Genomic DNA, 24888 nt, shown 5'->3' with positions numbered 1-24888 from the left:
TGTTTGCTTGTCTCACAAGCCACTACCGGGTAATGAATGAAATTTTCAGCAAACTCAGAACCTAAGCAACGCGATAAGTGGCCCTCAACTCATGGCGTGAAGCCATAGTGCGATGAATTACCGCCTCATGCGGTCAGCCCATTAATAATCAAATGTCAGGTGCAGCCTATTTCTAGCTCGTTAATGTGTCAGCTGTTGCAAGATTTCTCAAAAAAGTCCACATTTCATAAATATGCAACCATAATACCATGCAGAAGAAATAACTACAGCATGACAGCAAATTTTAGTCCATTCAGAAGCAAAACAAATCAAGGGCATCAGAATGGAAAATATGCAGCAATCCTATCAGGCATCATGCAGAGCACCTAGGCATAGATAATTAACATCAGCACCCATTACACCTGCCTCCTGATCTGGAACGTTCAGTACATATTGGTGGCAAACAGCAAAATCCCATATGCAACCTGTGAACTTGCTCCATTGTTAGCATGCTGCTATACAAAATACTTATTCAATATGCTTGGGCCTTACATTTAAAGTTACAATGTTATGAAAAGGCTTCAGATGAAAATATAGTAAATGTTTTGTAAGATAGAACAGGCATAGCCTGAAACATCAAATGAAAAACTGGATTAATAAGGACAAATACAAAGCTCTTGTTATAATTTTCAAAAACTTTTACTCTTTGTGAAGTGTGTGCTCTGCCATCTTAGTCAGATCTGCCATGTTCCTCTTCCAAGCAAAAGAAGAAATTGAATGTGCTCGGTCCCGTGTCTCAAGCTCTGGACAGAAAAAGAAATGAAGATTGAGAAAGAATAAAGTAATACGAACAACAAGAGGGAGCCATCTATTAAAATCAGCTTTCCCCTTGCTCATACATACATAGTTCAGTTCCTTCACAATTGTATATCTACAGTCATTTTCAAAAATATGCAGCCCCTGGCAAGCATAGCTGGAGCAACTGGGGCCACGCCACGATACTGCCATGGCTGCTGCGTCCTCGTTGTGAGGATACTACAAGTGATGACAAACTTTGCCATCAATCTCTGAAGGACCTGTGTGCTAGGGAGCTAGCGCAGTGTGCACGTCAGTTTCTGCAGTGTTGAGTGGCGAAGCACCACTTCGTTTTTCACTGTTCTTTCATTATGCATTTATAGTATCAAGGCGATACGAACACAGCCGATATGAATTCGTAAAATTCCCCTGCCGGAGTGTATTGTGTGCACTGTGTACTATATGTGGAATTTTGGATGCTCTGAACTCTCTCCTGCGCCACTACGGATGATACCAATGCACGAGCTGCGACTGCACCCTGGAGTGCTTAAGTGCTGCCCGTACAATGCCAACGTTGCGATCGCTAATTGCGTGGTACGCACCGCGAGCAGTGAGCGGCGGTGCGTGGCCTGCACGTCGCTGATGTCATGATCGCCACTCACGCTGTACATACCGTAAGTAGCAAGCTGTGGTCGCACAGCTGTGAATGAATTCCATCAGCCATGAACAAATCTGAATGAATGCATTTTTCATGCTTCTGCATATGAATTTCGTTCACTCAGATGATACAAAATTTCGGATGACAAGAATTTTTTCCTGACCTTGTGAGATTCATATCACCAAGATTCTACTGATTTAAAAAAACATTGCAAACTGTTTTTTACACATCCTACGCAAGAATGAAGTTTGCCATCACTCAAAGTATCCTCGCAGAAAATGTGCATCACCAACAGCAATGCCAAAGTGCTGCTTCGCAGCCCATCTGTCCATGCTGCAGGCCACATATTTTTGAAAAAGACTACACATTCCTTTATCTTAAGATCGTAAAGCAATTACAACATTTGGGTAAGCATTACAATACCATGGCAGAAAAAAGTTCCAGATTTTCTCATAATTACAGGAAAACTGAAAAAATGGTTGCACAGAGAAGACAAAGCTATGTGCACACTTTAATTATAATGAAACCATAAGCAACATAAGCAACGTGCTTCACTCTGAATTAATGCTAAACAAATTGATGCTTTGTACAACAGTGAACCAGCACACTAAACAACAACTGGGTTGCAAAAACTGCACTGTAGATGGCTTAAAGTTGATGAAAACATTTACAAACCTTCAGTGACACTGCTGACATTTTCAAGCACGGCGTCAGGGCAAGAGTCACTTGCCATGCTCAGTGATCTCGGAAGAACAGTGCAGCAGCGTTGAGGGTGAGGGTGCTTGAATATTTGCTTTGGTGTCTGGCCAAATTCCATGATTTGAACCTCAAGAGAGTGCCTTTCGTGGATGTCCTGGATGCTGAGAGGAAATATAGGGCTGGTTCATCACCAAATAATTTGGCTTCCACTGCACGGCACCAGCCAGTTATTTATGGAAATACTAAATGTTGAGTAAAACAGCTGAGGGAAGTGTTGAAGAATACTACAGTGGAACCTCGATTATACGACGTTCAGGGGACCGCGCGAAACCGTCGTATAATCCGGGTGTCGTATAATCGAAAATCAAAGAATGCGGCCAGTGGCGCTTGGCCTTGCGCCGAAAACTGTTGACCGGCTTCAAGCCCGCGGCAAGTACGCCAATCAGATTAAAAAAGGCAAAACCCAGCATTTATTTGAAACAGATTTGCAAAAAAATCTTTATTACCGTTTAAAAAAAATCGGTAATTTTTTTTTTTTTTTTTGCACCTTTGCCCAACCTCGGCGCATCAACTTTCTTTCAAGGGCTGCCACGTCCGGCAGTAGGTCGCCAACATCGTCGCGCGCGCAAGCAAAGCGCCGGATGTTGTCGACGCTCTGCAACACGTCCGCGTAACTAGGAATGGGAGCGCAAACCTCTGCATCGTTGTCCACTTCCTCTTCGTCGGAAGTTTTATCGTGGGGCACAAGCATCCATTACTTCCATTACAAAAAGCGCCGTGGACGCCGCTGTCCTCGCTTGGGCGAGCGCGGCCTCGCCCGCTTATCTGTTTTTTCATCAGCGTCGGCTCCTGCGGACGCATCTGTTGCTGCGACCGACGCGCGTCTTATCTTTTCTCTTTATCTTTCCTCTGATCTTTTAACTCTCCTCTCGGCAGCGGTGGTGGCTTGGCTCACGCCAGTAGGCGGGCCCGTGCGCTTTCCTTTTCATCCTTCTCTCAGTCGCAACAACAACACGCAGGCCGCGCCTCCTTGGGACTCCGACTGCACAGGCTCGACGAAAAAGAGAGCAAGTGCACTTGGCGGCCTCGGCAACGCTCTCTTCCGCGCAAAAACGGGGGTGCTTAGATTCGCATGCAGTCTTTTTTTTTTTTTTCAGAAATTTTTTTCCGAAAATAGGGGGGTGCTTAGAATCGCGAAAATACGGCACATCCCGGCCTGCGTTTGCTGACGACCTTTTTTGACGGACGGTACGAGCCAGCCGTCGTACGAAGCGGGGTCCTTCTAAAATTGCGTCGTATAACCGAGGTTTTTAATGCATTGTCTCTATGGGGGTTTTGCCGGGACCACACAAATTCGTCGTAAAATGCGGGTCGTCGCATGACCGGGGGACGTATAATCGAGGTTTCACTGTATAAGGTGAACAACCTCCATTGTTTTCCCATGGTGATCATTTGCTCCCAAAGGGGCAAGCTAACTACAAGCCGTAGCTACTTCAGGTTAACGTCATGGAAAAGTCTACAACAAATGGCCATTTCAGTGCATAGCCTGACAACTTAAAAAATTGATGATATCGTTCAAACATACCTCCTTTCCAAACAAACAATGACAAAAGCAACCATTCTTGACCAAGATTTTTAATTGCAGCAAGGAGACTGGAAAGGACATCAAAGAGGCCCTGAAAAAATTTTCTTCTGCACAACTGCTTATTTTTCTGTGGAGTCTCCCTTCACCACTTGGCATTTCAAACATGCCGTAAGGTCTAGTGCCAGCATACACGCAGGATACAACCTGCATACTCAATGCCGCACATGGGACAACCCCAATGCTTGGCCAGGTATACATGAATGCACTGCTTTTATTAGATAAATTCCAACTTTCTTTTATTCTAGCTGATGATAAGCTTATGCAAGGAAACTGGCCAAAGGCGGCAACGAAAGCCATGCTGACACTACACCCAGAAGGTGAGCAGCGACTGAAAAAAAATACCAGAAATGGACACAAAGGTTGTCACAACTCCTCTTAGTTCTGGCTAAACTACAACAAATGGCTTGAAATAGATGCATATTTCTACATTTTTATATTCATAACTTTTAATACACACTCAAAAATAAAAGTGACAGAAATACGAGCTCACCTGTCCAGATCAACACTTCCTTCATAGGTCAAATGATAAAACACTGCAAAAAATAAAAGTGTTGGTTTCAGGCAAATTTAGCCCAAAACGAAGCATGCAAAGTTCTCATTCGGGAAGGTTTTATAAGATGGATGGCTGCTTACTTCTAGCTTCTCATCATGCTGCTACCTGTAATACGACAAGCGAAAACAATATGCCTAATGTTGCTGCCTTTAAAAGCTGCCTCTAAATTTACCTGTATTGTAATGCCTACATATTCACTAATTCAGATAATAGGCATTACCCAGTGACAGTCAAATAATAAAAAAAGCTTATTAGAAGGGAAACCCTTACAGTTCAAGGAATGCAAAAAGTGATCACAGAAAAGAAAAATGCAAAACAAGTGCAAAAACCCTCCGTGCTCATACAAGTGACTGATGAAAGTGAAATGGAACAAACTATTTCTGTCACAGCCAAAGGTAACAATGGTACTATCCCATTCCTCTTCTATTCTGCAGCAGCTAGAAACTTCTTTGACGTGTTAGTCCATGCTGCACAAAGAACTGCAACATCAAACTTGCTAACTACCTTTGGGAGCCAAATACAAGGTGCTACTAATGATGGCTAAAAACAGCAGAAAAAAAATCACCCTCCCCCAAAGTTGCACAGACAATTATACTTCTTTCCAACATAGTGTTAAACATATTCATGTGGATACCTGGGAGGACTTTGCCTGCGACTATGGCCATTTAAGGAAAAGCAAGCTTTCTTTTACTAACTAGTACCACTGCACCAGTACAGCAGAAAACTACTGTGACTCTTCAAAGAAAAATAAAGAACAGAAACCCTCAAGAAAGCCTGCAGAAAAATTCGTTTCTGCATCATTAATCTCAGTAGACATAGTGCCTTATGCTCAAATAACATTAACAACTGCAGCAGTCATAGTAGGAAAGGCTTGTTCCACATCTGTGCACTTATTCCACATTTACACTTTTTGGACTGCTTTGTCCAACTAGTCTAGAAGCATCTCAGACAAGTGACATTGAGACTTGCAGACATTTTTTCTGTGTTTAGCACAACAGCTTTTAAAGTGAAGTGTCCTGTAATTCTGGCCTTTGAGTCACGAAATTCATCATCATCATCAGCCTGACTATGCCCATTGCAAGGCAAAGGCCCCTCCCACATCTCTCAAATTAACCCTGTCATTTTCCAGCTGCAGCCACAGTATCCCCACAAACTTCTCAATCTCATCCGCCCACCTAACTTACTGGCGCCCCCCGCTACGCTTGCCTTCTTGGAATCCATTCCGTTACCCTTAAAGGTGCACTGAAGGGGAATCTGAACTCGTCTTTTTGCCGCGGGAACTCAATCTGCACGTTCCGAGCATTCTTAGAAACTTCGATTTATTGCCCTGTGGGGCTGATTTTCCTAATTAAATCAAATTAACGTCCAACTCCCGCCTTTTTTTTTTTAATTCTCCCTTGTACGGTGGGCGGAGTCGACCAACGCGTGGAGTGCCTTTCAGCCAGTCCCGCGGCGGCTTGCCGCTCTGCCATCGGCGGAGTAATACGTAGTAGTCCGTAGAAGCAAATAGTCCGCGCGTATTTTTATTTCTGCGGGCTTATTTTGCGGCTATATTATCTGCGAATGAAACTATTTATTCACGAAAACCTAAAAAACAAAATAAAGCGAAAGCAAAGCCTCCACGGAGCTGGCTGCAAGGCACTCCACGCGTTGGTCGACTCCGCCCACCGTACGAGGGAGAATTAAAAAAATAAAGAAGGGGGCCGGACGTTAATTCCATTTAATTAGGAAAATCAGCCACACAGGGCAATCAATCGAAGTTTCTAAGAATGCTCAGAACGTGTAGATCGAGTTCCCGCGACAAAAGGACGAGTTCAGATTCCTCTTCAGTGCACCTTTAAGGACCAGCAGTTATGTTGCCTCCGATTACATGCCCTGCCCAAGCCCATTTCTTCCTCTTGATTTCGACTGGGATGTCATCAATTTGCGTTTGTTCCCTCACCCACTCTGCCCACTTGCGGCCTCTTAACGTTACACCTATCATTTTTCTTTCCATAGCTCGCTGCGTTGTCCTTAACTTAAGCTGAATCCTTTTTGTTAGCCTCCACATTTCTGCCCCGTAGGTGAGTACCGGTAAGATACAGCTGTTGTATACTTTTCTCTAGAGGGATATTGGTAAAGTGCCATTCATGATCTGAGAGAGCCTGCCATAAGCTCTCCATCCAATCTTATTGTTCTAGTTATTTCCCTCTCATGATCCGGATCAGCAGCCACTACCTGCCCTAAGCACACGTATTCCCTTACCACTTCCAGCATCTCACTACCAAATATGAACTGCTGTTCCCTTGCGAGACTGCTGAACACTACTTTGGTCTTCTGCATGTTAATTTTAAGACCTACCATTCTGTTCTGCCTGTCTAACTCACTGACCGTTGTGAAGAAGTCAGAACAAAAAATGGACGAGAGACAGAAGAGAGGACACACAAGACATGCACGAGCACTTGATCATGCCTGATCAACTAATTGAACATGCTTTGCAGCTCACCTCCTGAGTGACTCAGCAAGGCAATGTCATCAGCAAATCACAAATTACTAAGGTATTCTCCATTAACTCTTATCCCCAACTGTTCCCAACCTAGACCTCGAAACACCTCCTGTAAACAGGCAGTGAATAGCATTGGCGAGATCGTGTCCCCCTGATAACCTTCCTTATTGGAATTTTATTGCTGACTTTATGAAGTAATATAGTAGTTGTATATATGGTGACAAAGAAAAAAAAGCTCTAACATTTTATGATAGGCTAGGCTTATAACATTTTATGAAGCATGTTTCAAGTTTTCAGCACAATAAGATTTTTAGAAACCATTTGAAATTACAACACCTGATCTTTATGCTGCACACATCAAGGGTGCAAAAAGACCCACCATTGTCAGCTAACACCGCCTCTTCTCCAGTCTGCTTGTAGCCAAAAATTAAGTCGATCCAGTCATGAAGGTTCTCAGAGACAAAAGATGACTCAAGAGCTTCCCTACATGTTCGTATAAAATGAGCAGGGCCTGTAATGAAGAAGAGTGGCTGGCAAGCTCAAAGTAAGCAAGCAAACAAGGAAAGAACGAGGAGGAAACAGGCACAAACGCACCTTCAGCCCACTGTGGAAGTTCCACATCACCAACAGCACAACCATTCTGGCGCTTTCCAAAGTCCAGGTTCTAAAGCACACAAACCAAAAACAACAACAAAAGAATGCTAAAACAGCACACCACGGTCTGCTTCCTAAACACCTACAATGCTGCTGACACCTGACAGAAAGGCTGTCTTATATACATAGAGAAAACAACAAAAATATATGATACAGTACACCTAAAACTGTGGAACAAGCACGATCATCGAACCAAAACAAAAAAAAAATAGAAGTTCAGTGAAAGTAACTAGGTATGAAAATTATGTGCTACTTTTGAAACACCCAATATGCTTTATTGGCACAAATTTCGAAACCCTGCGATCTTAGGCTACCCTCACGCTTTTCACCAGAGCTGAGTATTAGGTACACTGATTCATGCTCATAATGATAAGCATTTTAAGTTTAAGCCATTATTGGGCGGTGCCTCGCTTCTTAGCCAACTGAGAGCAATTACTGTCACTGCCGGGGAAGACAGTAAATATTAGAGGTGTGCTGACAAGGGATTACTTTCCGAATTCTGGGTGGAGGTCACAGTACTGTTTCACTGTTGCCAGTTTGAAGGGAACGGAGGGTCTCAAAGGTGGAAAGGAACAGGGGTGGGCATAGAACAACTTAAAGGAGTAAACAATGAAAGTTTTTCTTGGCCAAAAGCTCAAGCTTGCTCTGATGACATATTCTAAAGTTGCTTTAACTGTTTTCATGTATAGCTGTATAGCTGTGTGTAGCTACGTAGTTGCATATGGATTCTGACACTAATCACGTGCTTCTTATTTTCAAGAATGTTACCGACAGCTGCCGCAGTGCTACATTTAACACCTGAATACAAAAGCACTCAGACAAGACAAGCACTCACGTCTATGAAACAAGAGAGAACCACACAAAGGATGCATCGCACTATGAACAGCACTAACTATACTCGCTTTCATATGACACTCATCAAAAGACACCCAAGTTCCCCAAAGTTGCAAAACATAATAGAATCTGCATGCCAGCTACATACCACAGTTAAAACACACTGCAGCTGATGAGCTTCTAGCACCACTAGCTGTGCATGCGGCGTCAGTAGAGACTTTCATACTGAAGTGAACTACAGTCAAACCCCGCTACAACGTAAGCCGCAACAGTGAAATTCCTGCCACAACAAAGTTTTCTGATTCCTCTTAAGTATACCACACAAGGCGAAGCAATTATTTTTCCCCACAACGAACAATTTTCAGAGCGAGGTTCCGCTTCAACGAAATTGTTCTGGGTAAGCATCCTTTTTTTTTTTGCACGTCCACATATGACCGTATCTCTTTAGGTTTCACCAAAAACAGCCGCCGAAGACAGTTTGCACTGACATTCCCTGGACAATCGGAATTAATATGCAGTCATGTGTGCATAAAGATGCAATGCGACGCATGATTGCCTGCGACGACTTTGCCAATTGCCTGGACTCTGTGCTTGCAAACCACGGTCATTGGTGTAAGGCGGCTTTCGGCTTTTCACTTCACTGCTGACGAGGGCATAACGGAAATGAGTTCTACAGTGTTCATTTCAGTGTGAAACAGCAATGATGTCAACGGAAATCGGTGCAAATGTTGAACGTTATATGGTAACCGGTAGCTAGTTCCAGAGCACTTTTTTTTTAGACTTCTCTGCAGAGCATGTTAGGCATTAGGCCTAACAACACCAAGTAAGTGGCGCACAACGATCCGCTGTCGCCCGGCGTGCCAGTAGGCGGCATGTCATTGCAAGAAGCCTGACACTGGCTAGGGTGCACTCTAGTCTCACTTTTGCGCCGCATCGGCCAGTGGCGGAGTGCACCAGACGGGAAAAAAAAAAAATTACCGCAGCACTCGCCTGCGATTTCGGTCAGTGCCAGAGTGCACTGGACGGGGGAACAAAAAAAAGAAAAGCTATCGCAGTGCTCGCCTGCGGCGCAAAAGCGAGACTAAAGTGCACCCTAGCCGGCGTCAGGCTTCTTGCAATGACTTGCTGCCCACCAGCATGGCGGGCGACAGCGGATCATTGCATGCCACTTGCTTGGTGTCATATTCAAATACAGCCACTGCGAGTGTCAGTGGTTTTTGGCGGATGTCTGAACAGAACGACACTCCACCGGTATGTTTCTACTGCGCGCTGCAAAACGTAAAATGTCTTCAAAGAATCGGAGCAACCGCATTTCTGGCATGTCGTCTAAAGGAACGATTTCAAGGTGCATGTGGCCACTACTCAACGCACAGTGACACGGGCACACTCAAGCGTAGTCCACACTGAATTGACTCCAAGTAACGTGGTCTGAGTACAGGTTCTCGCACAATGAAAGCAAGGGCACTTTTAAAGCGCATGCGGGAAAAAAAATTGCTTTGATCACAAATGTAGCGGATGCGTTCAATTACGTGATTCCTAGCTTTTCGGAGTGCCAAGAAAATCGCCACGATGTCAATTTCGAAACAGCAAAAGATCAAACCTAACAAATTTTTGTAAAATAAACGTTGTACATGAACTGTCCAGTGCACTCTGTCAATGTTGTGGCCCAATTTCACGACAACGAAGCTTCCGCTTCAACAAAATTTTTCGTGGGTCACATGAATTTCACTGCAGCGGGATTCGACTCTATACCATTCTTTTTTTTGTGCCCAAAAATCTACATCTGGTTACTTATAAAAGAAGTGTTCACAATTTTCCTGGGTTAACAGTCGTAGCTTTTCTTTTCATCTTAGTCATCATGCGTATTCACTGCTGCTGCTACATTTTGATGCAGTGTTACCATTTGAGCAAAAAAAAATAAACCTGTATAAAAAGAACAAGACACCTTTTTCATTTATGGACTGCTTTTAAATACCTTAAGCAGCTTATAGACCCTTCCAATAAGGGCTTCCTGGGCCCCATTATTTGCTGGACTGTTGTATGGACCCGGTAGTAGCACAGTGGAAGTGGCAGCAGAACCGGTTTGCGAAAGTCCAGAGAGGAGGTGTTTCAATGTTTCTCACGCCAGATGTAAAGGGCAATATTTCTTTGCTTCTTTTCATTTCTTTATGACGCCATACACTACAGTTTCATAAGGCTGCTTCTTTGGGGTTAAAGATTTTAGACAGCTGCCTTCCCCTACATGGCCCTTCAATGCAAAGACCTGACATTTCTGCCATGTAGCTGCACACTCTGTGCCTTTGAGTTAAAAGGTTGGATTGTAAAGGTTTTTGAGGTGTCCCTGTGATGAAGTGTTAGAGCTGCTAGCTACAAACTGCCCAGAGTAAAAAAGTTTGGATATGTCTGCACAATGATGACACAAACAGGCACAGAAATATTATGTCCACTTGTCCCACATGTGCGACGAATTCAAGGAGGGTAGCGGGACAGCAAAACCTTGACTTTTCAAAAAACAAGACCTCAATTTTTTAACTATCAAGTGAAATGCAGGCGACAACAAGTCAAGACTAAGTCCAGACACCAAATCTGGCTGAAGCTTAGGTTTATTTTGCCGTGCATGCCCCAGGGCTCAATGCTTAGCTCTACTTGCCAAGGTACTAAACATACCTGGTAATGAGCAGCATACCAGAGCCATCTGATTAATGATGACTGTGTTGCTAACTGCACCTACTGCTGAGGTTCGAAGGTTCACCTATGACTGTGATTGGTCATTATCTGGCTTTTCATGAAAATGTTCATGTGAAAATGTAATGGACACTGATATTTCTATTTAAAAATACCAGACATTAACCTCAAGCAGCCCCACCGCGGTGGCTCAGTGGTTACGGCGCTCAGCTGCTGACCCGAAAGACGCAGGTTCGATCCCGGCCGCGGCGGCCGAATTTCAATGGAGGCGAAATTCTAGAGGCCCGTGTACTGTGCGATGTCAGTGCACATGAAAGAATCCCAGGTAGTCGAAATTTCCGGAGCCCTTCACTACGGCGTTTCTCATAGCTTGAGTTGCTTCGGGACGTTTAACCCCAATAAACCAAACCAAACCATTAACCTCAAGGCCACGAAAACAAAGTGTAGTGTGTAGAACACCTGGCAAAAGAACCACCATGGAGCTTACCAGTAAGTTGACCAAGAAGTCACCATTGCAAGCAGGGTCATAAAACTCGGGAATAAGTTCCTTAAAATCTGCTGCATCCGTAGTCACATTCCTCCATGTGTCAGAAATACTAAAAAACAAGAAAGTTGGCATTATCACCATCATTTCAAGTTAGTATATACTGCATGCAAAACAAAGCCAAGGACAGGCAGTACTGAAGAGAGCCTTAAAGCACACCTATTAAACATTCTGTCCGGGTGGTCGAAGCGGCCATTCTGCAGGCACAACATATACTGCGGCACTGAAATCAGGTAGAAAACAGACCTTCATTAGCAAAGCAATAAATGAAAGGAAGTTACAAGCTTATGTCACTACAATACATAGCACATTTTCTCAGCACGTTTCTCCAAAACTACAGTTCTTTTGGAGGTGTGTTCTATGAAAAATGCCACTAATTAGCAAAATGGACCTTATGAAATATTTTATGCTGAAGCAAGAAGCTAGTTTGCCTTTGCCTTGTATGCACATGGAAATTTGACATCAAACAACACTACGTCTGCCACAACTTGATATTACTGCTCCTGTGCGCTGCAGTTGTGCCAGTGCTTCGGAACACAACATGTTCTATGTTAGCTCTATTATAATATCTTGGATCTGTCTGCATCTATACTGCATCCTTGCAACATCTTATCATGCACCTCTTCCAATCACCAAAATTTTTAGCTTCACTGTGTCAGTAGAGCAGTGCTGCAATAAAATTTAGAGATTAAGATATAATCAGTGTGAAACTGAAGTGAGGTTACGTCTGAAATTCACTAACTGTTGAAAACGCAGCTCACCAGCTTTCTAAAGTGATGTCATCATTCCAACATGAACTGGGGAAATAAACAATGGTCATATATATATTGCATACTATATTTAATGGCAAATTCAAAAGACTATTCAATATTAGCAAATAAAGCGGGCACTTGGATGATGACTGCACTATGGCATCATAAATGAATCTGAGGAGGTTTAATTAAACACACATTTGATGGCATTACTATACTCCTGGTTTGCCCATATGAATGTAATCAGATTTTATATTTACGGTATTATGCAAAACAAACGTCTTCCTGTTTCTATATGAAAAATGTGCAGCATTAAAAAATTTATACCCCTTGGGATCAGTTTCAATGAGGACAAAGATGTGCTTACAAGCTATACTGTCAGCAAAAATATGCAGAGTTTAACGAGCCACATGCCTTTTATACCCCTAACAAATTCATCTCCTCAATATTTACATATTACATCTACTGAGCAGACAAGGGAAGGGAAAAGAGGGGCTCGTTATGACATATGCGACGGAAGCCAACAGTCACCGAAACCAAGGAGCAGGTTTTATGGTTTATGGAGGTGTAACGTCCCAAAGCGACTCAGGCTATGAGGGACGCTGCAGTGAAGGGCATCGGAAATTTCGACCACCTGGGGTTCTTTAACGTGCACTGACATCGCACAGTACACGGGCCTGCAGAATTTCGCCTCCATCCCATGTTACCACAACATGGATTGCCTTCAGACTCAAGTGAACAAATTAAAATGGCATGGTGATGAAATGGGATGTCAGCACATTTACCACCCATGATCAAACTCCGCAGAGAAGTCTCTTGACACAATTTACTGATTTGTGCAGTTGATCTGAATGAGACACACTGAATTTACCAGTGTGACAGCTGTGCACAGCTGTGCACAGCTGTCCTGAACATGGTTTATCCATGATATCACTGCCACCTGTCCTAAAATGCACTGCTAACTGCTTCACTCTGTTTATGTCCACTGTCTCATCACAATGAGCATTCTACAAAAACTTGCATGTCAAAGAGTGCAATTATTTCCAAAAGATGCAATCTCATCTCACATCCTTGCTTCATATGCACATCAATGTAAGATATAGTATCAATCTGCCCCTGTGCTCCCATCTATCACTGGGAAACCAAATACATGGTCTGTTCTGAAAGTAGTAGGACTCATTTTTTTAAACAAAATATGTTCAAGAGAATAGTACAAACGATTACAATTTTTCAAGGTAGCACCCTTCCGCACCTACACGCTGCTGCCAATGAGCTTTACAGTTTTCGTACGCCTCCAGGAACGCCTGGACCGGAATGCTATTTAGCTCCCTCGTCACGGCCTGTTGAACCACCTTTACCGATCCGTGATGTTTCCCCTCGAGCGTCGATTTTATTCTCGGGAATAGAAAAAAGTCTGGCGGGGCCAAGTCGAGGCTGTAGGGGGGCTGAGGCAGCGTTGCCGCCTTGTGCTGGGCAAAAAATCGGGGTCCTCATTCACATCATGAAGAAGATCCTACCGGTTGGCCTTTTCCTCCTCTGACAAAACGCCCGGCACCACTTCGTGCACGCTCTCCTCATGGCTAAGTTTTCTGTCATGATCTCAAAAACTTGGGTTTGATGAATGCTCAAGTCATCAGCAACCATTCTGATACTCATTCTACAATCAATGTTTAGTAAACGTTTCACTCGCCACACATTTTCGTTGGTCTTGCTGGTCCAAAGGGCGTCTGGAGCGGTCGTCTTCCTCCACTCTTTCCTTATTTTCTCGGAACAGCTTGTGCCACTCAAAAAACACCTGATCTCCCCATGGAAGCCTCACCGTAGGCCTCCTTAATCATGTTGTGAGTCTCTTTGCCCGTTTTACCAAGTTTTACTCAAAATTTGATCGAGTATCGCTGATCGAGCAAACGCTCGATGATTCTGCGTGACGAGACGTTTCGACAAGGGTTCACAGTACAAGCGACCTCCTCTCTTCAACGGCCGAGAGCCGACTGCCGATTTTCCCCAGCATTCCCAATATCCCGCTTCAACGAACCTGCACGCGCAGACCACCTCTCGTCCGCCCGTTCGCCCAGGAAAAAACCAGTCCTACTACTTTCAGAACAGACCATGTATATTGAATATTGGCAGGAAGGATCAAACTACTGCCATTCTACCAACGTCCACTTATGGCACCCCGGGCCAATAGAGAAACTTCAGGTACAGGGAGCAGCAACAGTCACTTCTCTGCCCCGATGGGGACGGGTGAAGGGTCATGGAGTTTTTTCTTTCACCACACTTTGACCTGAGTTCTGCTGCAATCACCGATATGGGACAGAGTAACCTGCTTACTTTTGCGCACCAAGTAGTACAGCACGAAGCCAGGGGTGGAGTAGTGGGACCCATAGAGAAATTTGGGCTCAGCCATTTCTGCATAGCGATCCTAAGTGATAAACAAATTTTTTGCAGACATCACCCATCTGGAGACAAGCAGCGAAAAAACCAACAGATATCAAGAGGTATGCATTAGTGCACCTTGGCAAAAACGCGCAAAGCATAAGCCTGAAAAATTTTCACATCAGGAAAAAAAATGAGTTGACGATACAAATGCAAATTTAGTTCATTTGTGCACAGCTTCAAAGCCACACTGTGACGTTTTTGCATATCATCCTGGCTGTTTGGCTGCTTGTGCACAATAACTTTGAACTTCCTCTTGTCAGTTTTAGAGCTGAAATAAAATGCACACTTGAGCTCGTACAGAAGCCTTGCAGCAAGTACACAGACAGTTGGGAATTTATGATGTGGAATTAACTGAAGCCACACTGCATCACGCAGTTTTCAAAGACCACAGTTGCATACCTTTGCAAATGCCCAATATTCTCGTTTGGTATAGCTATTGCACTGCAGTTCTGCAATTAAAAAGCCTGTTCAATACACAGTAGACTCCCTCGAAACCCCCCCAAAACAAGGATATATCAGCATGCTAGGTCCAAATATAATGAAAAAAACAAAACAAATGAAATGACCTTGTAATGAAGACAATTGCAAAGAGAATATTATTGCACTACACATCAAGTGAGCTGAGGAGAGCATGAAACACGATCACATCATACCATTTGAAAATGGCATTGTGAGCTACTTTTTTTTTCGGTCGTCTATTTTTCTCTCCCTTTTTTGCAGTGACCACTATTTGATGTTCTTTGTCTGTTTTGTTTTGCCTTTCCTCAAGCTCCAAGCACTCCGATGGTTCCCCAGCTGGCTAGCTGCATGGCACAGGCTCTGAAATCACATGAATGTCTTTTTTTTTTCTCTTACCTCGCTCCTTCAGGAGCACGGCAGCTACCAACTCCACAAGCAGGTGCACCACACATCTCCCCATCTGCCACAGATGACATGTCTCTGTGCCATGAGAATACTTGTTGCAATGATGCATCAGTTAGAAATCTGGCTCCCATCAAACTGTTTAGGTCCGAAGTCGATGAGCAGAGGCACTCCACACTTATGTGCCTTTTTGTCCGCTAGAGCCAACGTGTAGAATGCGACGCGTGCGTGACATCGAGATCTGGTCACGGTAGACCTATGCGCTACACGCAGGCAGACAAAGGTTCTCAGTCTTCCTTGCGTAGGCAAGAAAGCACCCCTGCAAGGACGCTTCCCCGTACCATTGCGCAAATGTGTGGGAAGCTCTCTAGTGAAGGGTGTGCTTTCTTACAGGGGAAGTGCTTTTAATTTTGCCATCTTGTTTGCATCAAGAGTGTTGCAAAGATGCTCTGTGCATACTGCTTTGCGAAGTCCATAATTTGCGGCAGCTGTAAAAAGTTTGTCTTAACTGAGGGCCACATGAAACAGTCCATCTTGAGTGGATCTTTTTAAATTGAGTACATGGGACCCGACCAAATGTTCACGCTGTTCATCATATCTGACACTCTGTCTTAACCCTTTCAGGTGCTTTGTACACAATTGTGTACACTGCGAACTTACAACTTTTTCTCCGTGTGTGCTACACCATTCAGTGATTTCATTGTTGCAGGTGATTTGACAATCCTTGTTGCAAATAAGATGGTTTTCTAAGCCCTACAGCGAACGCAGTACATAATATTTCGTGAAACAGTGAGCGAGGTAACACGTCGTTTGCCTTTTTTGTGCAGACAGATTTTGCCACCAGCAATAACAAATTTTTTTGCCTTCGAGTGTTCACATCACAATTCTTGGCATTTAGATTTTGCTATTTTAATCAATTATGACACTTTGTGCCAAGTTTTGCACATCCCTTTCGAATATCAACCCTGTGAATTTCGCACAGAAAAACTAATAAATTATTTTCACCAGGGCCTAAATATAATATTTAAGTGCAAAATTACTTGCTTTGAACAGAACGAAAAAGTGGCGCCTAAAAGGGTTAACTAAGTTCATCTCTTTATAATATTTGGTACATTCATGTTCAATACCACAAATCAGGTATGGTGGTCATTAGACTTGCCTTCAACTTCTTGAGACGTTTTTCTGACAGTGCACCCAATGGTCGGGACAGGTCTCTGTAGCTTGAACTGTTGCTCAGGTCTGCCGAAAATTTGAAAACGAGGCATGCACACAGTTTCTTGTTGTTAAAACAGCATTAAGACCAAATAAAATCCCACATGCTTCGTACACAGGCTACTGAAGCCTGAGTAACCACAAACTTGTTTGGCACAACAAAGTCCTTGAACACTAAATGGAGTGGAACCCCACTGGAACCTAATTACACATACTGCTTAGAACGCAGGTACAGTTTAAAAGTAGTCACGAAGGATTTCCTATGTAGCTGCACTGAAACTAACATACTTGCCGACTACTTCTTACAGGCTTCTCGCATACCTGCATGTTAATGTCTACAATTTTCACTATCATGTAAAAGGTATGGTTTATGGGGGTTTAATGTCCCAAAGCGACTTGGGCTATGAGGGACGCCATCGTTAAGGGCTTCGGAAATTTCAACCATCTGGGCTCCTTAAAGTGCACTGACATTGCGCAGTACACGGGCCTCTAGATTTTCACCTCCAGCGAAATTTGACTGCCGCGGTCGGGTTCGAACCCACGTCTTTTAGGTCAGCAGCCAAGCGCCATTAACACTGAGGCATCACGGCAGCCCCTATCATGTAAAAGGTCCAACTACTATATAGCTGACTGGCTGGTTTGTGGTGCCACTCAGTGACATAAAACCTTTCCACCCTCTTGCAAAGAACAATGGACACAGACCCCGCTGCGGTGGCTCAGTGGCTATAGTGCTCGGCTGCTGACCCGAAAGACGCGGGTTCGATCCCAGCCGCGGCGGCTGGAATTTCTTTGGAGGAGAAATTCTAGAGGCCCGTGTACTGTGCGATGTCAGTGCACGTTAAAGAACCCCAGGTGGTCGAAATTTCCGGAGCCCTCCACTACGGCGTCTCTCATAGCCTGAGTCACTTTGGGACGTTAAACCCCATAAACCAACCAACCAATGGACACAGAAAACTGTGAACTTGCCATCAATTCTTGCAAAGGAAGTGCCAGCATGCCATGAAGTTGCACCCATCAGGGGCAGTGATGTGTGCTTATAGCAAACATTTACCACTGCAAGCCTTATCACAGTTTCTGCCTTCATTACCCTGCCGAGCATGCAGCCCATTATGCAGTCCAGCTAGTCTTAGCTCAAAGTGGCTCTGTGTAGCATTTTCTTTTTAGATATGTCAGCTGTTCCAGCAGGAACTAACGCTGTTGTAACTTCCAAGTCAAGTGTGGTCAATGATTAAGGCACCTTCACAGCGGCAGTCAGTAAGACTCAGCATTGCCATGTACAACTGTGAATTGCAACCAACAAGTCGCAGACGCACTCAACGAGTTGACTGACCTGCCTCCTCCATGCACTAGCTTCAAACCAAAAGCGCCCAAACTGTCACTCCAATAACGCTGCACAGTACACTGATGTAGTATGAAATATTAATTGTGTGATTTGACAAGAATACCTGTAGTGAATGCGATTTTGTGATGTTCTTTTTCAAGAATTTCCAAACACACTACTGAAGACCACCATTTTGAGAACTTAAAAATTAAATAACTAACTTCAATATTTTGAACACATCATGTGAAGCATGCTTCTTTTTATATGTGACATGTCGAGGGTGAGTTGCTGAGTTGGACAATCAGCTGGCACGCCAACATGTGACTGCTGCCACTTAATGTCACTGCGACAATGTAAACACACGAGTCTAGTACCTTCCAGACAAGTTAGTTGGCTTTTGAGTGTAATGCTTTTTAATGCTGCCATTGTCACTGCAAGGCAGCAGTGGCGGCAAAATAATCAATTTCTTACAAGGTGGATTGAACTGAAACTCTCGCATTGTCATATGGTAGTTTTTTTTTTTTTCCTCAATAAATTTACTGCTGTCAGTAAACCTGCACTACTACTTAGCATGTAGTTCTTGCACATGTATGCCAACTATGCATTACAAGATTCTACTACATATAAGACAAGCAATAATCAGATAATACTAATTTTTATGTAAAATACACCACTGCACTGACTTAGTAGTGAGGACTGCACCAATGCATAGAAGCTACAACAGAACAGGTAAAAGGTCCCCTTAGTACCACTGCTTTTACCTAACAGGAGAGAAGGTTGTGTTAATGAAGAGAACTGCGCTCTATGTCTCTTGCATCAAAAATTATTTTCAATACAAAAGCCATGCTTCAACTAGTGAACCTTTGTTTTCATTCAGACCATTCAGAGGAAACTATTCAGCCTTTGTGTCAACACAATTTGTAGTGGAAAAACTATAAGCATGTTGATTTTCAAACAGGCTTTGCAACACCTCACTGCAATGACACCTTCAAATGGCAGTCTTCTGGCACTTCAGCAGCAACAAGTCCAAACTTTTGTCTGAGCATTACACTTTACCTCAATACATGGAATACGCAAGCAGGGCTGCTGCTTTTCAAGATCAAAATTAACCAGTGACGACAAATATACTGATGACAAGTACAACAAACTTTGATGTACACCAACACTGCATTTCATAATCATGACTCAGAGGGAAAAAACTGAATTCACACCATACCTAAAGTATTGCTCTTGTAGTCCCCTATCACCCAAGGGAACACTGGATACTGTGTGAGGTCATTAAAACTGCGATCAGCCAAACTGTAACCGAGGGTGTAGAATAGGTTATGCTATAACAGTGCAGACAACTGGCTAGTTGGTATGGCGAAGTTTATGAATATGCACAGTGCAAAGGACAAACACACACAAAAAATAGTGACTCGTCTGGTTTCCTTCCTTTCTGTGTACTTGCTCTACGCACTGTGCACTTAAAAAGGCTATAACATGCCAAAAAATAAGCCATTCACTAAAAAGAAGCACAAATACTGAAGGAATATTGAAATGTGCTATTTGATGTTTAGCAAAAAGCACTTTTGGAAAAAATGCAAAAGGTCAAGTGAGCAGATAACACTCCTCATGTTACGTGAGGTCATATCTACAAATGAATCATGGCAAGTTTTTTCACCCATAAGGTGTCCCTGAACCCTGCTCGCCCCAAGCTAGGTGAGTTTTATTCAATGCAAAGACTGCACAGCTGTGAACATTTCAGCCAAGTTATGGAGCCTTACATTGGTGCCTAATGCTCCCAAACTGAGCTCATCTAAGTTCTCCATTCTTTCTTTCAGCTTATCTAACATCATGTTACCATGGCAGAGCAGCTGTAGCCTACAGGAGCTGAATACGATAGCCAGTGCTGGGGGAGGTTTAACATACTTTCCCGTGACAGCATGCAAGATTGTGATGAGAGCCAGGTTACTGTGGGCAACAGCTATAGCCTATCTAAGTGGGGCAATCCTCCCAGAGGCACAAGTTGAGGAAAAATGAGGGGAGAAATGGGGAGCTGAGGGAAAAATTGACGGAGACAGCAAATGTTAAATCATGTACATGTAATTCCTTTGCTCCTGTTGCGCATTTAGGAGCAATTCTTTCTGGACAATGTTGCTAGGAAGGTGTCCCACAATCTCCCAGAAATTTCTCATGAACAAGTGGTTCAGGGACCCTCTAAGCCGATGGCCCTATTTCTTGCCCTACGACAGAAGACTCAGGCCTACCAAGTTACATCAAAAACATTTTTGCACAAAACATACCTGTTGATGTACAGCAAATAGTCATAATTTGAAATGACACCATTCTGCCAAAGCAAAGTCATGTTCTCTTGGCCAGAGTCCTCAAGCTTTAATGCTGCAGAAAAGAAAAAAAAAATAGGTTGCAACACTCGTGATTGCAAACTAGCCACATGTCAGTGCACCCTTCATTCTTGACTCCCCGACACAAGATCTCCCCTCGTATGAACTACAAAGCCAACATCTGCCACAGTGCACAGAGATCATGACCAGTTACAGTGCGTGTGTCATAATCAATTCACTCTGCGAGCCAGGATGTATGTATGGCTATTCAAACGGTGCTTTAATGATATTCACAATGTAAATCCACCTTGCTACAGGCACAGCCTTGACATTATTTCTGTGCTTGACATCACCAGTATCAGACATGATGAGAGATAACGAGAAGGAAAATGTTACCTTCTTGACTGGTAAGCTGCTTATACAGCTCATCTCGCTCTTGCTGTGTCTTGAAAGAAAGGAACAGGTGCTTTAGCACAGAGCTTTCAGAACAATAAAGCTCTAGGCCCTGAAAATAAAGGAAGAATAAACAATTCATCACATTTTTAACGCAGCCTACAGTTGCAATGCATGCATTCAAAATTTTAGTGCACATTTGTATGTAATGTAAGTGCAGCAGCTAGAAAACCACTGTCATAAAATTGCAATACACGCTGCGACAACTACTACTGAGTGCCCTATTTTTCCAGTGCTGATGAAGTGTGCTGTGAACAATAAAGGAAGCACGTGCTTTACTTGTTTCCCCAAGCACGATAAGACAAGTGGCTTCTTTGCCAGCAATGTGCCCTCTTCCCTCAAGAATGGCCCCAACCGTGTACCACCAGGCATCCACAGAAGTCTGTGCCAATTGGCTGAATCATCCAATAGGCAAGTGCACCAAGATATATGGCAACATTGCCCCTGGCTCCAGGCAAGGTGCTCGTTCTGTATGGTACGGTGTCCTTTCTGCATGTTTTCTATTTGAATAACTCATTGCCATGGCCTAACAAGCTGCACATGCTGTTTTTGAGCAGTAGCTAGTGATTGCAATCTAGCCTTAGCAGAGGTTCCAAGTAGGGGTGTGCGAATATTCGAAATTTTCGAATATAATTCGAATATTATATTTTTAGTATTCGTATTCGATTCGAAATCCAAGTATTCGTGCTCTTTCGAATATTCGACCCTACACGAATATTAGTACCCAGCCGAATATTCTATTGCGAGCACCGGCGTTCACTTCGGTCCGCAAGTCCTATCAACAGATTCATAACAATATGGCGGCGCCCAGAGCAATGCGTAACGTTGGGCCATGCAGTAGCTGACTGTGCTGGTGAGCTTCTTTGTAGCTATACCTGCGCAGCTGGTATAGTAAGAGCTGTGCAATACGTGCCAGTTCAGTGCCAAGTGCATTTTTGTGTCTGAAGAAGTGGCTTCAGCTAGAAGGGAACTAACTACTTCTGCCTGACCATGTGGAGCAGCCGGTTTTCCATCACGGCAACCTTTTATGTTCATCCCAGCAACGCGCTTTTGTGGTGATGGCAAGCTATAGCCTTAATCAATGCTGTGTACTAGCCATCTTCTCTGATATTTCCACTCTTCTAAGAATAATGTTCGAGACTTTGATACTTTTTGTGCAGCCACACACATCTTTTGTGTTCATTTCATCACTGTTAGTTGAACTGTGATGTACTTGGGTGCTCAAATAATGTTTTGTAGTGGTTAAATGCGTCTGTTCTTGATTATTCGATATTCGATTCGATATTCGGAACCAAGTATTCGTATTCGATTCGTATTCGAAAAATTTGATATTCGCACACCCCTAGTTCCAAGGCCTCAGGAGAACACCCACAATTTGCTGACACATGCACTTCTAACCAAGTTAAAGCGAACCCACTTACAGCAGCAAAAGTCGTCATGATTATCATCACTGGCCCACTTAAACACGCTGCCAGACAAAGACCCCATCCAGTAATCTCCAATTAGCCCTGTCCTGTACGAGCTGTGCGACCCTAACCTCACAAATGTCCTGATCTCATCTGTTCATCTGACTCTGACAGAACTAAATTTTTCTTGTCAATTACTCATTTACTATATAAAAAAAAGGACCTTAGAGAAGTACCCATTGAAGATGATGATGATGATGAGTTTCAATGATGCGAAGGCAGCTTTTGGCCAAAAAGCACCGTGGCACAAATTACTATACAAGGTGTGGTCACAGATCCATTTTCCCCGCATTTCACGCAGCAGATGCTGAGCATCAGGCCAGGGGAAAGCTTGTACCCACTGCATAACCGGTAGGTACTCAGAGGCACTAGGGATCAATCCCCACACCTCCCACATACGAGGTGGATGCTGAAACCACTAGGCCGCTGCTGCGGTGAGAAGTACCTACTAAACTCCAATTAGCCCTGTCCTGTACCAGCTGTGCCAACCCTAGACCCACAACTTCCTGATCTCTAGAAGAAGGCTGATATGGGCTGGTTAGTCTTAGCCCTGTTACATCCTTTCCTGATCTCATCTATCCACCTGACTCTGATAAAACTGAAATTTCCTTGATGTTTCCTTACCAATTATTGGTTTGCAATAAAAGAAATGGATATTCAGAGAAATTCATGATTCCCTCCAAATTTTCCAACCCAACAGTACAAAAAGTCAATTATATTTTTTTATTTATTTATTTATAGATACTGCGATCTTGTACAGATCATAGCAGGGTGGGACAAAACAAAATACAAGCATATAAACACACACAAATTCACAACATTTACAGGCACTTTTCAAACAGAAGTAAAGAATTTTGATTAACAGTCTCGCTATTAAGTTTATTCCAATCAGTAATTGTCCTCGGAAAAAAAGAATATTTAAAGCAGTTATTTCGCGCGTTCAAGGGGGTGATTGTTAGTGCATGCCTTTGTCTCGTGTTATAACCTGAGGAGTAAGAAAAATAATTAGAGGTATCAACTTTATAATGTCCTTTTATGAGCTGGAAAAAAAACTTCAGTCGACAAACACGATTGCGCTCAGTGACGGGGGGTAACCCACTTCGCCTCACGAGCTCACTTATAGATGCACGGCCATATGAGTTAAAAACAAATCTAACCACTTTATGCTGTATTCGCTCTAATTTCTGAATGTTTGTTAACGTGAAAGGGTCCCAAATGATTACGGCATATTCTAGTAATGGACGGATGAGAGAATTGTAGGCCAATAGACGAACACTAGATGGGGATGACTTTAGGGAGCGCCTCAAGAAAAATAACTTCCGCATTGAGTTTGCTACTACAGCGTCTATGTGTTTTGACCACGAAAGGTTGTTAGTAATCCATAGGCCCAAATATTTATACTCTGTGACTTCTAATAATGATATGCTGTTAGTACCGTACACATAATGAAGAGGCATTTTCTTGTTTGTAATTTTCATGAACACGGTTTTTTCAAAATTAATGCACATCTGCCATTTGTTGCACCACGCAACCACTTTCGCTAGGTCATTATTTAGACGCACCTGGTCGTCAACTGAAGACACCACTTGATAAAGGATACAGTCATCCGCGTACAGCCTCACGCGAACTGAAAGATCTGCCACAATGTCATTAATAAACAAAAGAAATAAGAGTGGTCCCAAAACAGATCCCTGGGGGACGCCAGACATAACCCGGACACTGCTAGAAGAAATATTGTTCAGAGTGACGAACTGACATCTGTTCGAGAGATAAGCTTTAATCCATGCAAGTATCCTGTCATTTTTAATGTAATAACTTAATTTATGCATTAGTTTGTTATGTGACACCTTATCGAATGCTTTACAGAAATCCATGAATATTGCGTATGAACTACAGAGTAATTTGATTACATTTTCCTCTGCCAAGTAATATCTGACATTTTCTGATATACTTGTACCTTGAATTAGATTGTAAGTTAAGCCTGAGTTTTCTGCAGAACTTGCCTTGCCACAAAACAAAATAGCAAGCACTAAGACCTCCAGTGGGCCATTTAACAATCAGCATTATATCTTCAAAGGTGTTTTTTTCACTGCTAACACGATCCCAAATCCTCAACAATACACTTATTGCTGTAGAAATTTAAAGCTTACTATAATGTACTTGCTGAAAGCGTATTGACCCATTAAACTGGAGCCATTCAGGGCTTCACAGTGAAAAAAAAAGATACTTTTTCTTTGTGACAATCATAGCAAGAAGCATTTCAGCAGCTGTTGCAAGTCTTCAGACAGCACGTGCAGGTGGATGGAGCCTCCATCACATTGTAAGTGCCAAAGCTGCATTAGATGTACGGCGTACCTTGAAATTGAGAACAAAATATACAGACCATTCCGCAAGGAGCTATCATTAATCTAAAAGCTCCACTGACATGTCAGAAGAACAGAAATTAGGGGGATACTTAAGCTCTGCCCTAGGGGTATGACGCGACAGCGCAAAATGGGTATTTGCTACTTTCTTAAACAGAAACCTCTT

General features: G+C 43.2%; 1 protein-coding gene across 5 annotated transcripts in view; it reads right to left on the bottom strand.

Moving 5' to 3' along the window:
• LOC149352686 (protein FAN-like) overlaps nt 1-24888 on the bottom strand; it is a 77302-nt gene that overhangs the window by 34336 nt on the left and 18078 nt on the right. For 3 of the 5 annotated variants that reach the window (XR_016290836.1, XM_089581908.1, XM_089581906.1), the window contains exons 11-22: nt 20837-20945; nt 20402-20495; nt 19333-19415; nt 16743-16822; nt 14615-14705; nt 11691-11754; nt 11475-11583; nt 7409-7478; nt 7194-7325; nt 4267-4309; nt 2108-2292; nt 683-782 (exon numbers count right to left, since the gene is read on the bottom strand). Coding sequence is in view for 4 of the 5 variants with exons in the window: in XM_089581908.1 (XP_089438034.1) it covers nt 683-782; nt 2108-2292; nt 4267-4309; nt 7194-7325; nt 7409-7478; nt 11475-11583; nt 11691-11754; nt 14615-14705; nt 16743-16822; nt 19333-19415; nt 20402-20495; nt 20837-20945 (1160 nt within the window). In the remaining variant the exon portion in view is untranslated. Of the gene's footprint in view, nt 1-682; nt 783-2107; nt 2293-4266; nt 4310-7193; nt 7326-7408; nt 7479-11474; nt 11584-11690; nt 11755-14614; nt 14706-16742; nt 16823-19332; nt 19416-20401; nt 20496-20836; nt 20946-23921; nt 24709-24888 lie in introns of those variants that run through there. The other 2 variants (XM_089581909.1, XM_089581907.1) reach the window with 2 other exon arrangements.

The sequence above is a fragment of the Amblyomma mixtum genome, chromosome 3, assembly GCF_055824585.1.
Source record: "Amblyomma mixtum isolate Tamu chromosome 3, ASM5582458v1, whole genome shotgun sequence".
Classification (NCBI taxonomy): Eukaryota; Metazoa; Arthropoda; class Arachnida; order Ixodida; family Ixodidae; genus Amblyomma; species Amblyomma mixtum.
The sequence above is the reverse complement of the archived record's forward strand: the minus strand, read 5'-3'. Positions and strand labels throughout refer to the sequence as shown.